The 14,140-nt window shown below is 39.9% G+C and overlaps 1 protein-coding gene across 1 annotated transcript; it reads left to right on the plus strand.

Moving 5' to 3' along the window:
• Positions 1-994: 994 nt before the first annotated feature.
• On the plus strand, positions 995-8,211 carry LOC129872433 (uncharacterized). Its single transcript, XM_055947425.1, has 4 exons — positions 995-1,272; positions 1,412-1,502; positions 4,184-4,243; positions 8,071-8,211. Exons 1-4 carry the CDS (start codon positions 995-997, stop codon positions 8,209-8,211), a joined length of 570 nt encoding a protein of 189 aa, XP_055803400.1.
• Positions 8,212-14,140: the final 5,929 nt, after the last annotated feature.

The raw sequence follows: 14,140 nt of genomic DNA on the forward strand, positions 1-14,140 counted from the left end.
CTGTCCTTAGCTAACCGAATGATTAATTGATATTTCAAATTCCAGATGAGTATTAGACCATGTGGGGGTTCAGTCCTCTTTGCTAGATTGGATCTGTGGTCATTAGTTTAAGGATGAGTCTTTGGTGGCACTCAGAGACAGGGTGTTGGCAGATGATGCTGGTCAGTCTACTTTAGATTCAAATGGGATTTTGACATTCACCGGATGATTATGTGTTCGAAGAGTTGGGGGTTTAATTTAGCTGATTCTTAGAGAGGCCCATGATTATATATATTCATTTAGGCATAGCTAAGATATATCATGATTTTAGGTAGAACTACTGGTGGAGTGATGTGAGGAAAGACATCTAAGACTATGTGTAGCATTGTTTAAGTTTCCATCAGGTGAAGGCCGAGCAATGAGGCCTTTTCATAAGTTTTAGAGATTATCCTTTCCAAAGTAGAGGTGGGATATATCACTATAGACTTCATTATAGGTTTGCCTCATACTTCCAGAGGTGTTGACAATATTTGGGTCATTGTGGATCGAATAACCAAGTCTTCACACATCTTTCTCATTCATACTTCTTTCATTGCTGAGAGATTGGCTCATATCTTCATTTAGGAGGTCGTTCATCTTCATGGTGTGACTGTATTTATCATTTCAAGCTGGGGTTCACAGGTCAGTTCCATTTTTTGGAGGGTTTTTAGGAGGAGTTGGGCACCCATGTTCACCTTAGCATAGCATTTCACCCATAAAATGATGGTAAGTTAGAGTGCACTATTCAGGTCCTTAAGGATATGTTGTGGGCCTAGGTTATGGATTTTGGGGGTCATTGGGACAGTTCTTACCTTTGGTGGAGTTTGCGTACAACAATAGATACCACTCTAGCATTTAGATGGCCTCGTTCGAGGCCTTATATGCTAGGTGTTGTCATTCTCTGGTTGGTTGGTTTGAGTCTATAGAGCCTAGGCTGTGTGGTGCAGACTTGCTTTATGAGGCCTTGGATTAGGTGATGGTGATTCAGGATAGGCTTAGAATGGCTCAGAGTAGACATCAGAGTTATGGGGATCATAAGTGTCAACCATTGAGGTTTGCAGTTGGTGGAAAAGTATTTCTCCGAGTATCTCCCATGAAGGGTGTGATGAGATTTGGGAGGCGAGGTAAGCTCTGCCCCTGGTATATAAGACTGTTTGAGATTTTGAGGACAGTCGGAGAGGTTGCCTATGATTTAGTTGTACCTCCAGCACTATCATCTATCCACCCAGTCTTTCATGATTCGATGATGCACCGGTATGTTCCAAATGAGTCTCATGTCCTCTAATATGATTCAGTTGAGATTGATGATCATTCGACCTTTGTAGAAGAGACTAAGGCCATTCTAGATAGAGATGTTAGACAGTTGCGATTGAGAGCAATTCCTATTATAAAGGTCCATTGGAGTCACTATCCAGTTGAGGAGGCTACCTAAGAGACCAAGCAGGAGATGCAGGAGCAGTTCCTCGGCTTATTTGAGTTGTCAGGTACTTCTTGACTTTTACTTTCACGGACGAAAGTTCTTTTTAGTTGTGGATATTGTAATGATGCTCCAGTTCATTTTTTTCTTAATGCTTGCTTTTCATCATTTAGAGCATTTCTATAGTGAGCCAAAGTCATTTATGACTTACTGGCACTGACTGTTCGGTTGCCTGGTTGTTCGTTTGGGTTTTAGGCTCATTTCTCTATTTTGGGAAGTTTATAACTTGATAAGTCAACTTTAGTCATAATATTAGATAAATGACCTCATAATGGAATTTTGATGGTTCACTCAGCTTTGAAATGGCCAAATAAAGCTAGTAGCATGGTCGACATGAGTATCGAGGCTATCGGTGTGAGTTTGGGGCCATTAGATATTTTAGCCTTTGAAAGTTGGCTTAAGGTTGACTTCGGTCAATGTTCTTGAAAAATGCACTCAGATGAAAAACATTCCAGCTCGGTTAGTTCCAAAATATTGAGTTTGGTGTAGAACGACCCTTCGTTCCCTTTCTAAGGCTTTTAATCTAATCTCGAGGCCTATAGTAGAACTTAGCTAAAAATGACACTTGGGTATAAGACTCATTTTTTGTTAAAATGACCTCGAATGAGAATTTTGAAAGCTTTATTAAGTCCGACATGTCGAATTTAGTGGGGTAGCATATATTATTTGCGTGCAGGAGATTCTGAACGAATCCCGAGCACCCCATCAGAGACTTGGACAATGCCAAAAATTCCATGTTGCAGTTGTTGATGGTGCAGGTGACTTTCTTCATCATGTTCGCGATCACAGAGGGTCATTGTGCTAAGGCATCCCGATCACGTGGCCCCTGGCCACGATCGCGATGAAGAGTTCACTAGGAGTTGACCCAGTTGGTCTTTGCGATCGCGAGACTTCACCTACACAATTGCCAGGGCCATTTTGAAGGGCAATCGTGATTGTGACACGGGTCCCTACGATCGCGATGGGAAACTATCTTTGGTCCTTTTTTAAAATACCTGACGCGATCATTTCAGTCCCAACACCTTCAAAGAGTGATTTCTCCTCTGATATAAGTACAATTTTTGTGATTTTAAGATCCAAGCAGCTGGATTGTTGTGGCTATATGGGTAACTGATCGAGACATGTCAAAAAACCTTTTTCGGAGGTATAATCTTACTTTTAGCTACTATTCATAGCTGTAATGGTGATTAATTTAGTATTTTCTTTCATGGTTGATTCGGGGTTATTCCTAGACCCGAATTGAGTTCCATTTTGAAATACAAGTGTGGAGTGGTGCCTGGGACCTTTTCAGGGAGTCAATTGAAAAATTATCAGAGTGGGTTCCACATTCCCATTTTTGACTCCAAAATTAGTTTGTCTCCAATTTTAGTAATTTTAATATCAAAATGATCGTATTAACTTTTTGTATCCATTTTTGATAGCGTGGAAGCATTTAGAGTCCGTTCAGAAGAAAACAACTCTGATCTAGTTGATTAGAAGTGCGCGTGATTGCCCTTCAGGTAGGTTACGGTTTCCCCTCTTTATATTGAGCTTGAGAATGTTATTATGTGTTGATTAGTTGGTATTTGGTTTGGGTATTATTGAATCATGCTTAGACATTTAAAAATCATGCTTTAGGACTATTTTGGGATTTTATCGGGTACCTGTGAGCATGTAACTTGCCTTGTCGATCATCCATTCCTTGTGGTGTATTTTTATACTTATCTTATTGGTTAAATGAATTATGTTTGGCCTTAGTCTAGGGTTGACTAGAGCTTGCCTTAGAAATGCATGATTTGAACCCGATAGGCCTTAGTCTTGCCCCAACTTCATTCCGACTGCTTTGATCCTTGTAGACTGGTGTAGCAAACTTGTGTCTAATAGTTTAGGCCTTAGTTATGTGGGATGCTTGCTCCGATGACATTCTATCCTTACCTTCTAATTTTGTGGCTTTACATATTTCAACAGGGACACTAGGTTTCGTTCTGTGATTCAAAATTTGTTTGGAGTTCAACTTAGATAGTTTTATTGATTTAGAAAGTTTAAACATAGACCCACAATGTTTTGTAACTATTAACCGTTGGGAGCACTTACAGTAGCTATATTTTGGCACCCTTATCGGGCATCTATATTCAAGATTTGGCCTCTACCACATTGACACTCTCGATAAGCATCCGGTTAGAGGTCCAGCCTTAATCATACGAATCTTTATAAAGAGCATCTGATTAGTGATCCGACCTCAGTCAATTGATTCTTGATCGATTACATGGATATTTTTGTTGATCTTCTGGTTAGAGGTCTGGCCTCCGTACTGTCAGACTCTACTGAATTGGGTTGAGGTTCTGATTCTATTTTCTCTGGTCTTGGGTTCTCAATTTTAGTTCTCAGTATTTATAGCTATTTTGTGTACTCATCGGTCTTATGAGAGTTCGGTTGGGATTTTTTATTTAAACTTGTGCCTGAGTGTACCTTCTGGGCTTATAAGGTCTAGTTAGGTTTAGTTTAGCTGTGGATTATCTTAGTTAGTTCTTTCTACACTCGTGTGCATTTTATTTCCTTATTTTATACTTTTGCACTTTATCGTGCTCTGTCCTATTTCTTCTTTTCATATTGATGTTATTTTTCAAAGCTCAGTCGACCAATGATGCCTACTAGGTACCTATTATTTTGGTAGACATACTACACTCTATATTTATTTGCTTGATGCAGGTCCGAGCACTAGTGGCTAGTGTTGATTCGAGCTTGGAGCAGTTTGATCCAAAGATAGAGGTGAGCACTTGGCATTTTGTACTATTCTAGTCTTAATCTTACTATTCTAGTCTCCATCTATCTATCTATCTATCTATCTATATATATATATATATATATATATATATATATATATATATATATGACTATGTAATGATCCTCATGGTCATTTTTGTATTTCTACTTCTATTTGGTTGTTTAGAGCATTCCTATAGGGACCCGAGGTGATTTTTGACCTGCTGGCCAGTAACTTGGTCGCCTAGTCTATCTTTTAAGTTTTAGGCCTGTTTCCCTATTTTTGGAGCATTTAAAACTTGAAAAGTTGACTTCAGTCATAAGTTTAGGTAAACAATCTTAGAACGAAATTTGGACAGTTTCATCAGCTTTGGAATATCCAAATTAAGCTAGTTGTAAGGTTGACATGAGTATCAAGGCAATCTGTATTATTTTAGGGTCATTTTGTGCTTTAGCCTAAAAACTTGGTCTAAGGTTGAATTTTGTCAACATTCTTGGTAAACGTGCTCAAATTAAAATTTTGTCAGCGCGGTTAGCTCCAAAATTTTAACATTGTCCTAGAACGACCTTTCGTGCGTGTCCCTAGGCTTGCGATCTCATTTCGAGCCCATTTGTGGTTCTGGTTTAAATTGGCTCTCAGGTATGGTATCTACTTTCATCGAAACGACCTCAATTAGAAATTTTGATTGCACCATTGAGTCCAGAATTTTATTTCCTGTCAAAATTCATATATAGTTTTCTTCGCTTGTCATTTCCTTTTTAAAGCTGCTCATTCTTCAACCCCAGGATGTGATGACCTATTCTATCTTAACTTTAGCTACTCAGAAAAAGGACTCTGAATGAGTCTGGAGAATAAAAAAAATCAAATTTTGGACTATTCTATCACTATACATAACGGTTAATGTTCACTACAATTTTTTTAGATTTAAGTCCCAAATCTGACAATCGATTTCTCCATCATTTTGAGCTCAACTTTAGTGATTCAAATGGTCAAATTGAAGGGAGTTTCGAGAGGGACGCGTTGGTAAGCTTTTAAGGTTATTTGGGAACTCTGTTTGAGGTATGTTTCACATTTTATCTACTATCTTTTGTTGTTTTTTGAGTGAACTTTTGATGAATTTTGAGAAGTTTTTTCTTGGCCAATTTAGGTCCAATTTGAGATATTCAAAAGCCTATCTCACATGGAATTTTGAGGAAAACTTCGTGGTGCTATTAGAAACTGATTTGGGGATTTTGATGGAGGTAAAAATTATGATTTCAGCTGCTGTTTTTTTTTGTATTTCAGAGTGGAATTTTGATAAAATTTAGGGACTAGTTTCTTAGGCGTTTTAAGTCCAATTTTGGAAATTCTTGGTGCTAAATTGTGGGTTTTTTCTTGAGGAACATCACGGTGTAGTTGATTTCAGTTGTTGAGGCTTTGTTTTGGTGATTTTTACGTACATAGTTGTTGGGTTTTGATGAATGAACTAATTTGTTGAGTTTTCGGGCCTCGAATTGTGTCCCAATTTAGGATATAAGTTTGGGGGGCTGATTAGGATTTATTTTTGGGGTTATTTTTGAAACTTCCAGTGCAGGTCCCAGAATTCCTGATTTTGACTCCAAAATTGGGCCATCTCTGAATTCAATAATTTTAATATCATAACGACCATATTGAAGTTGTCAGTCTATTTTTAATAGCGTGGCAGCTTTTCAAGGCCGTATGTAAAGAAAAAGCTCTATCAAAGTGATTTAGAGCGCGTGTGTTCAACCTATAGGTAGGTTACGACTTTTCTTTCTTTAAATTAAGCTGGAATGTGTTATGTTGAGATAGATGGAATTCTGGGTTAGGTAGCTTATCTATATACCTTAGATGTTAGAAATCATATTTTAGACTTTTATCGAGTATTTTGGGTAATTGAAAGCATGTGATCTCTTTTGTTAAATGTTAGTACTTCAAGTGGCGTCGATTTCTTATACTTGGTATTATGAAATATGTTGGGCATCGCTTCGATGGGCTTAGATCCTTGTAGAATGGTGTAGCGGACTAGTTTCTGGTAGTTAGGCCTTAGCGAGGTGGTAACTTTTCTCTCCTGAACAACCTCATCCATAATTTTCTATGATTGCAACTATCGAGATATTTTGGTAATCTTAGACTTCTTGTTCAGATTGTTTAGGTTCTGTTGAAGCCCTAGAGATATATCGGTTGAGTCATTATGGAAGAGATTATCTGTGGTTATTAGTGTTCAATTTGAAAAAAGAATATCATCACCATCAATTAAATCATCTGTGATCATCCGGGTCCTAGTCTTGACCTCCACTCTAAAATTCTATCTTTGAGCATCCGGGTCCCAATCCTGGCATCTGTGAGCATCTGGGTCCTAGGCCTGGCCTCCATTCTTGAATTCCATAAGAGAGCATTCGGGTCCCAGTCTCAGCCTCTACTAGCTTGTTTGTATGGAGAGCATCTTGGTTCCAGTCCCGGCCTCAACCATACTGATGGATTATTGCAAGTATCTAGGTCCCAATACTGGCCTTGACGATATTGAGAATTCAGGCGAGCATCCACATGAGAGTATCGGCCTCAGCTCCTAGAGCATTTATGGCTAATCAATTCTTGGAGATTCTTGGTTAGGGGATAATATGGTTGTTCAGTTCTTAGTATCGTAGATTCTTAGTTCCTTTTCTTTGTTGTCATAGGTATTCTGTGTTCCTGGAGGGCTTATGGGGGTTCGTTCAAGTTTTATTTAAACATTTTTATGAGTGTCTCATCTAGGATTATGGGGGCCCAATTGGGTGTAGCTGGCTATAGTCTTCCTTGATTGTATCTTTCGGTTTTTGGGGATATTTATCTTCCTTACCTTAGATGCTTGTTATGACTCTTATTTAGGCTTATTCCTCTTTTTCATATTGTTTTTACTTTTCTTGCTCAGATGGGTACCTTATTTCTATTACTCATACTATACTCTTTATCTACTTTCTGAGGCAGGACTGAGCACCAGCTACTGTTGTGGATAGATCGAGCCTGTTGCAGCCAGTTTTGGAGACTAAAGTGAGCACTTGCCATTTTGAGATCATTTCTATCTCCTTCAGCTTAGATGGCTCGTCTTTTTGTATTTTTGAGACTATCCCGTGTTATATATATTTTGGTCCATTTTTGGGACATGTACTCATTTTATTTTGGTAGCAGCTCCGTACTAGTGACTTCCAGGTTCTGGAAGGGATTCTTTTTGTGTATTTGTATATATTTATCTTGTTCTTCCTTATTTTAGTATTTATTTAATTTCTCTTTGTTCTGTTTAGTTTCGTCCTATATACCAACTACTTGCAGTTCCTAGTTACGAGTTTGGCTTACCTACCAAGGGGTTATGGTAGGTTTCATTATGACCTGAGAAATTAGGCCATCACAAGTTGGTATCAGAGCTCCAGGTTCATTGGCCTCACTTGTACAGACCTAATGTTTAGTAGAGTCCCATGGATGGGTGGGCAGATGTCTATGACTTATTTTCGGGAGGCCACTGAATGTCATTAGGAACATTCTCTATGTTGTATCATTTCGTGCCATTGTGTGCCTTATTAGTTTCATGAAATCTCATTTATTTCACTCTTCCGCGAGGATGGCTCGTACGTGTGGTACTACCAGTGGAGATGACCTACCAGGACCAGGTATGCCTAGAGGCCAAACCCATAGTACAAGTAGGGAAGCAGCACCAGTCCTTGATCCAGTTATAGCTCTCGAGAATATGGAGGAGCACTAGGATTCCCTTATTCCTCATCAATCGGAGGGGCCACCAGCAATAGCATAGCCTCCAGCTGCATCAGTTATGACTTAAGTATTACAAGCGGTTATTGATCAGCTCCTTACAGCTATTGGGGTTATACCACAAGCCTCAATCCTAGTTATTGATATGCTAGCACTACAGGATCATCCTGTGCTGCCAGCACCTGAGGTTCAGCAAGCTACACCAGCCATTACACCCTCGCCTGCAGTCTTATAGGGTATTATATCCTTACAGGAGTAGAATATGTTGGAGGTATTTCAGACGTTGTCACCCCCGATATTTTCTTGTGCCATTGACGAGGACGCCATGGAATTTCTGACTACTTTCCAAGAGCAGCTTCACTCCTTAGGTCTTGTGAAGTCCATAGGGGTCTACTTCACTGCTCACTAGTTTCATAGATTAGTCAGACAGTGGTGGTGCTTCTACTTACAAACAAGGCCAGCTGGGTCACCACCATTGTCATAGGCTTAGATTTTAGAGGCCTTCTTAGCTAGGTATATCCCCAGGAGTGTTAGGGATCGACTCTGGGATTAGTTTTCATGGTTGGAAGAGGTTAGATGTCAGTCCTCGAGTATGAGGTTAGATTCTACAAACTATCTCGACATGCTATTATGATTCTACCCACTAAAAAGGAGGGAGTATAATATTTTATGCATAGGTTGCGACCTTACTTGAGATTGAGGATGGGGAACTTAGTTTCTATGGGCTATTTTTTCTTGGATATGGTGGACCATTCCCACATCATAGAGATTATTCATCTCCAAGACCAAGGGGAAGCGATAAGAGGCTCAAGCATCAGGGGAAGCTTCAGTGGGTCCTAGTCTAGGGGGAAGGACCACTTTGACAGGCCCTTCTAGTAGTTCCAGCATAATAGGTACTAGCAGAGTTAGTCTAGATGATCGGTTCAAGAAGCCCTGCCAGTAGCTGAGTGTAGTCAGCCCCATTCTGTGTTCTATCGTAGAGCAAAGCTCAAGGGGATCAGGTCTGCTTCCTTTCTATTACGTATGGGTTATCACAAGCTGCTCCACTTTGAAGTGTTATAATTGTTTTACACTAGAGCATTAGGCTAGAGAGTTCCCCAGCTGGACTAGACCATTGGCAGCAGTACCACCTCCACCTGGAGGCAGAGATTGGGGTCATGGATGGCGATGGCTAGTAGGGTATTTAGGGAGGTCCCCAAGTATGAAGGTTAGGTGGAAGGTCATATGGATTTGTGGGAGGCCTATAGAGCCATTTTTATGCTTCTCCAGCTAGGTGAAGGATGAAGCATTAAATGATGTCATTGCCAGGTACTATTCTCATATGTCAGCAGACTGTTTCATCTTTCATTGATCCAAGTTCCATGTATTCTTGTGTGTCTATATATTTTGCTCCTCATCTGGGTATCACTTAAGGTGTCGTTGCATGTTTCAACTCCGGTAGGGAATTCTTAAGTAGTGGATCAGGTTTGTAGATCCTGTGTGGTGACTAGTCTGGGGCATGAGACCTGGGCAAATCTTATTTTACTTGATATGCTGGACTTTGATGTTGTTCTAGATATAAATTGGCTATCTCCTCACCATATAGTTTTTAATTGTTATGCCAAAATCGTTACCCTAGCCATGCCTGGAATTCCCCTGTCTTGTGAAAGGGTGCTTATAGTTGCTTACCGATGGGGATTATATCCTTTATGCGGTCTGAGCAACTAGTTGCCTCTAGGTGTTTAGTCTACTTAGCATATGTCCATGAAGTGTCCAAAGAGACCCCTTTTATTGATTCAATTCCTATGGTCTGGGAGTTTATCAATGTCTTTCCTACTGACCTACATGGCCTACCCCCAGAGAGGGATATTGAATTTTCTATATACTTGGAGCCGAGCACTAAGCCCATCTTTATTCCACTTTACGGTATGGCTCTTGCGGAGCTCCAGGAGATGAATGTTCATCTTGAAGATCTCCTAGGTAAGGAATTTATTCTTCTGAGTATGTCTCTATGGGTTGCTCTGTCCTATTGGTTAAGAAGAAGGATGGAACTATGCAAATGTATGTTGATTACCGGTAGTAGAACAAGGTAATGGTGAAAAACCGTTAATCCATACCTCGTGTTGATGATCTGTTCGACCATATTTAGGGTGCCGCCATATTTTCTAAGATTGATTTGAGGTCTGAATACCACCAGTTTAGGATTAGAGTTGTTGACATTTCTAAGACTGTATTTCTGACTCGTTATAGCCACTACGAGTTCGTTATGATGTCTTTCGGGCTTACTAATGCCCTTTCAGCCTTTATAGACCTTATGAATTGAGTATTCAAGCCTTATCTTGATGCCTTTGTGATTGTATTCACCGATGATATACTAGCATACTCATGAAGTAGAGAGGAACATGCACATCATTTGAGGATTGTGTTCTAGACTTTTAGAGATTAGAATCTTTATGCTAAGTTCTTAAAGTACGAGTTTTGGTTGGAGTTTGTCGCATTCCTAAGACACATAGAGTCCAAGAAGGGTATCATGGTAGATCTAGTGAAGATTGAGTCTATTCGTAGTTGGGCTAGGCCTATATCTGTAACAAAGATTCAGAGCTTCTCGGATTAGCCGATTATTACAGGCGCTTCATTGAGGGTTTCTCTACTATTGCAACCCATTAACCTATTTGACCTGTCCGGATGTCCCCTTTGTGTGGTCCGAGGAGTGTGAGTCAAGCATTTGTAAGCTCAAAGAGTTGCTTAACACTACTCTTATTCTGACTCTTCTAGTTGAGGGCGAGAGCTTTTCAGTATATTATGATGCTTCTGGTGTAGGTCTTGGGTATGTTCTGATGCAGCCAAGCTGAGTTATTGCTTATGCTTCTAGATAGTTGTGAGTGCACTAGCATAACCACCCCACTCATGATTTAGAGTTAACAGCAGTAGGTTTTGCCTTCAAGATGTGGAGGCACTACTTATACGGGGTCCATTGTGAGATATATATAGATCACCACAGTCTGCAGTATATTATGAGTCATAGGAACCTTAATTCTGCATAGCGGCACTAGATTGAGCTTCTAGCATATTATGATATCTCTATCCTCTACCATTCGGGCAAGGCAAATGTAGTAGCAGAAGACTTGAGCTGGTAGGCAGGGAGTATGGTAGTTTATCTTACTTAACTGCTGTAGAGCGACCACTAGACTTGGACATCTAGTCTTTGGCTAATAGGATGGTCAGGTTGGACATCTCAGATTCTGGACCGATCTTTACTTTTGTTGGAGCTCGGTCATTTCTATTGGATCAGATTCATGGCTTATAGTTTGATGATGGAGCATTGGTTTGAGTCTTCAGAGCTTAGGCTACATGGTACTGATTTACTATGGGATGCCTTAGCTAGGGTCTGGATTATTTAGGATAGATTGAGGACAGCTCAGAATAGACACCAGAGTTATATTGATCGCAGGCGTCGACATGTATGCTTTAAGATTTGAGATTGGGTATTCTTGTGGCTATCTCTCTTAAAGGGCGTGATGATATTAGGTAGGCGGGGTAAGCTCAGCCCTTGGTATATTGGTCCTTTTGAGATTTTGAGGAGAGTTGGAGAGGTTGCTAATGAGTTTGCTCTATCTCCAGTATTTCAGCTATACATCTAGTTTTCCATGTCTCTATGCCACACCGGTATATTCCAGATGAGTCCTACATGCTTCGGTATAATTCTGTTGAGATGGAAGATTGCCTAACCTTTGTTGAGGAGATGGTTGCTATATTAGCCTGAGTTGTTCGCCAGCTTTGTTCTATGTATATCCCTGCTGTTAAGGTCTGGTGGAGACACTGTCCAATTAGGGAGGCTACCTGGGAGACCGACTAGGAGTTGCGACAGTAGTTCCCCAACTTTTTTAAGCCTTCAATTAGATCCTTGTCTTTACTTTTATGGACGGAAGGTCTATTAGTAGTGGATGTTGTAAAGACCCTCAAATCATTTTCATATTTCTATTTCTGTTTCATCTTTTAGAGTGTTCCTATAGCAACCCCATGCCATTTATGACCTGCTGGCGCCGGTAGCTCGGTTGCCTTGTCATTCATTTAGGTTTTAGGCTCATTTTCCTATTTTGGAGCTTTTATATCTTCAAAATTTGACTTCGATCATAACTTCAGATAAATGACATCAAAATAGAATTCTAATAGTTCCATTAGCTTTTAAATGGCCAATTAGGCTAGTTGCATGGTCAGCATGATTATTGAGGCAATCGGTATGAGTTTGGGGCCATTTGGTTCTTTAACCTTTGAAACTTGGAATAATATTGACTTTGGTCAACATTCTTGGTAAGCGCGCTAAGATTGAAATTCCATCAGCGCGGTTAGCTCCAGAGAGTTTGGTCTAGAACAACCTCTCATGCGTGTCCCAAGGCTTCTGGTCTAATTTCGAGCCCATTTATGTTTTTGGTTTAAATCTGTGCTTGGGTGTAGGACTCACTTTTTATCGAAATGATCTCCATTGGAAATTTTGATGACACCATTGAGTTCAGAATATTATTTCCAATTTGGGTTTGATTTGGAGAATACTGAGAAGTGATTTCTTGGCCAATTTAGGTCTGATGAGTTAGCCCTACCTCCAGCACTATAGCTATCCACCCAGTCTTTCATGATTTAATTTTGTGTCGGTATGTTCCAAATGAGTCTCATGTGCTCCAGTATGATTCAATTGAGGTTGATGATCATTCAACCTTTGTAGAGGATCGAAGGCCATTATAGCCAGAGATGTCAGGCAACTGCGATTGAGAGCCATTTATATTGTTAAGGTCCATTAGAGGCATCGTCCAGTCGAGGAGGCTACCTAGGAGATAGAGCAAGAGATGCAGAAGTAGTTCCTCGGCTTATCTAAGCCATTTGGTACTTCTTTACTCTTACTTTCATAGAAAAAAGTCCATTTTAGTAGTGGATGTTGTAATGACGCTCTAGGTCATTTTTGCTTTAATTCCTGCTTTTCATTATTTAGAGCATTCCTGTAGTGACCCCAAGTCATTTATGACTTACTGGAATTGACTGTTCAGTTGTCTGGTTGTTCGTTTGGATTTTAGTCCCATTTCCCTATTTTAGAGATTTTATAACTCGAAAAGTTGACTTCGGTCATAAAATTATATAAATGACCTCATAATGGAATTCTGATGATTCCATCAGCTATAGAATCGCCAAATTAGGCTAGTAGCATAGTTAGCATGAGTATCGAGGCAATTAGTGTACGTGTGGGGCCATTTGACATTTTAGCTTTTAAAATATTGCCTAAGGTTGACTTTAGTCAATATTCTTGAAAAATGCACTTAGATAAAAATTCTGCCAGCTTGGTTAGTTTCAGAATGTCGAGTTTGGTCTAGAATGACCCTTCATTCGCCTTTCGAGGCTTTTAATCTAATATCGAGGCTTGTTGTGGAATTTGGCAAAAATGGCACTTGGGTGTGGGACTCAATTTTTGTTAAAATGACCTAGAATAGGAATTTTGAATGCTCCATTGAGTCCATAATGTCAAATTTAATGGGATAACATATCTCATTTGCACTCATGAGATTTTGAATGAATCTCGAGCACCCCATCAGAGACTTAGAAAATGCAAAAAATTCCATGTTGCAGCAGTTGTTGGTGCAGGTGACTTTCTTCATCGCGTTCGCAATCACTCAGGGTCACTATGTTAAGGCATTCCGGTTGCTTGGCCCCTGGCCGTGATTGCGATAAAGAGTTGACTGGAGTTTACCCATTTTGTCATCGCAATTGTAAGACCTGACCCACGTGATTGCGAGGGTCATTTTGAGGGGCGATAACAATAGTGGCACGTGTCCTTACAATCGCGATGGGAAACTGTGTCTAGTCTTTATTTAAAAGACCAAATGCGGACAGTTTTGTCCCAACACCTTCAAAGAGTGATTTCTCCTCTAATATAAGTCCAATTTTGGTGATTTCAAGTCTGAGGCATCCGACATTGTAGTGGCTATGTGGATAGTAATCGGGAAGTGTCAGAAAAGCTTTTCCAGAGGTATAATCTTGCTTTTTCTAATGTCCATAACTTTAATGGTAATTAATTTAGTATTTTCTTGCATGGTTGGTTCGGGGTTGTTTAGAGACAAGAATTGAGTTCCATTTTAAAACACAATTTTGGAGTGGTGCTTGGGACCTTTTAACAGACTCAATTCTGAAATTATAAGAGG

The sequence above is a fragment of the Solanum dulcamara genome, chromosome 11 (assembly GCF_947179165.1).
Source record: "Solanum dulcamara chromosome 11, daSolDulc1.2, whole genome shotgun sequence".
Lineage (NCBI taxonomy): Eukaryota > Viridiplantae > Streptophyta > Magnoliopsida > Solanales > Solanaceae > Solanum > Solanum dulcamara.

What these genes read in the sequence shown, in the direction of transcription:
- LOC129872433 (XM_055947425.1), top strand. Translation starts at nt 995, where the DNA reads ATGGTGATTCAGGATAGGCTTAGAATGGCTCAGAGTAGACATCAGAGT. An exon ending in CATGATTCGATGATGCACCG is followed by an intron (nt 1,273 to 1,411) that starts GTATGTTCCAAA and finishes CCTATTATAAAG; the next exon opens with GTCCATTGGAGTCACTATCC. An exon ending in CGGCTTATTTGAGTTGTCAG is followed by an intron (nt 1,503 to 4,183) that starts GTACTTCTTGAC and finishes TGCTTGATGCAG; the next exon opens with GTCCGAGCACTAGTGGCTAG.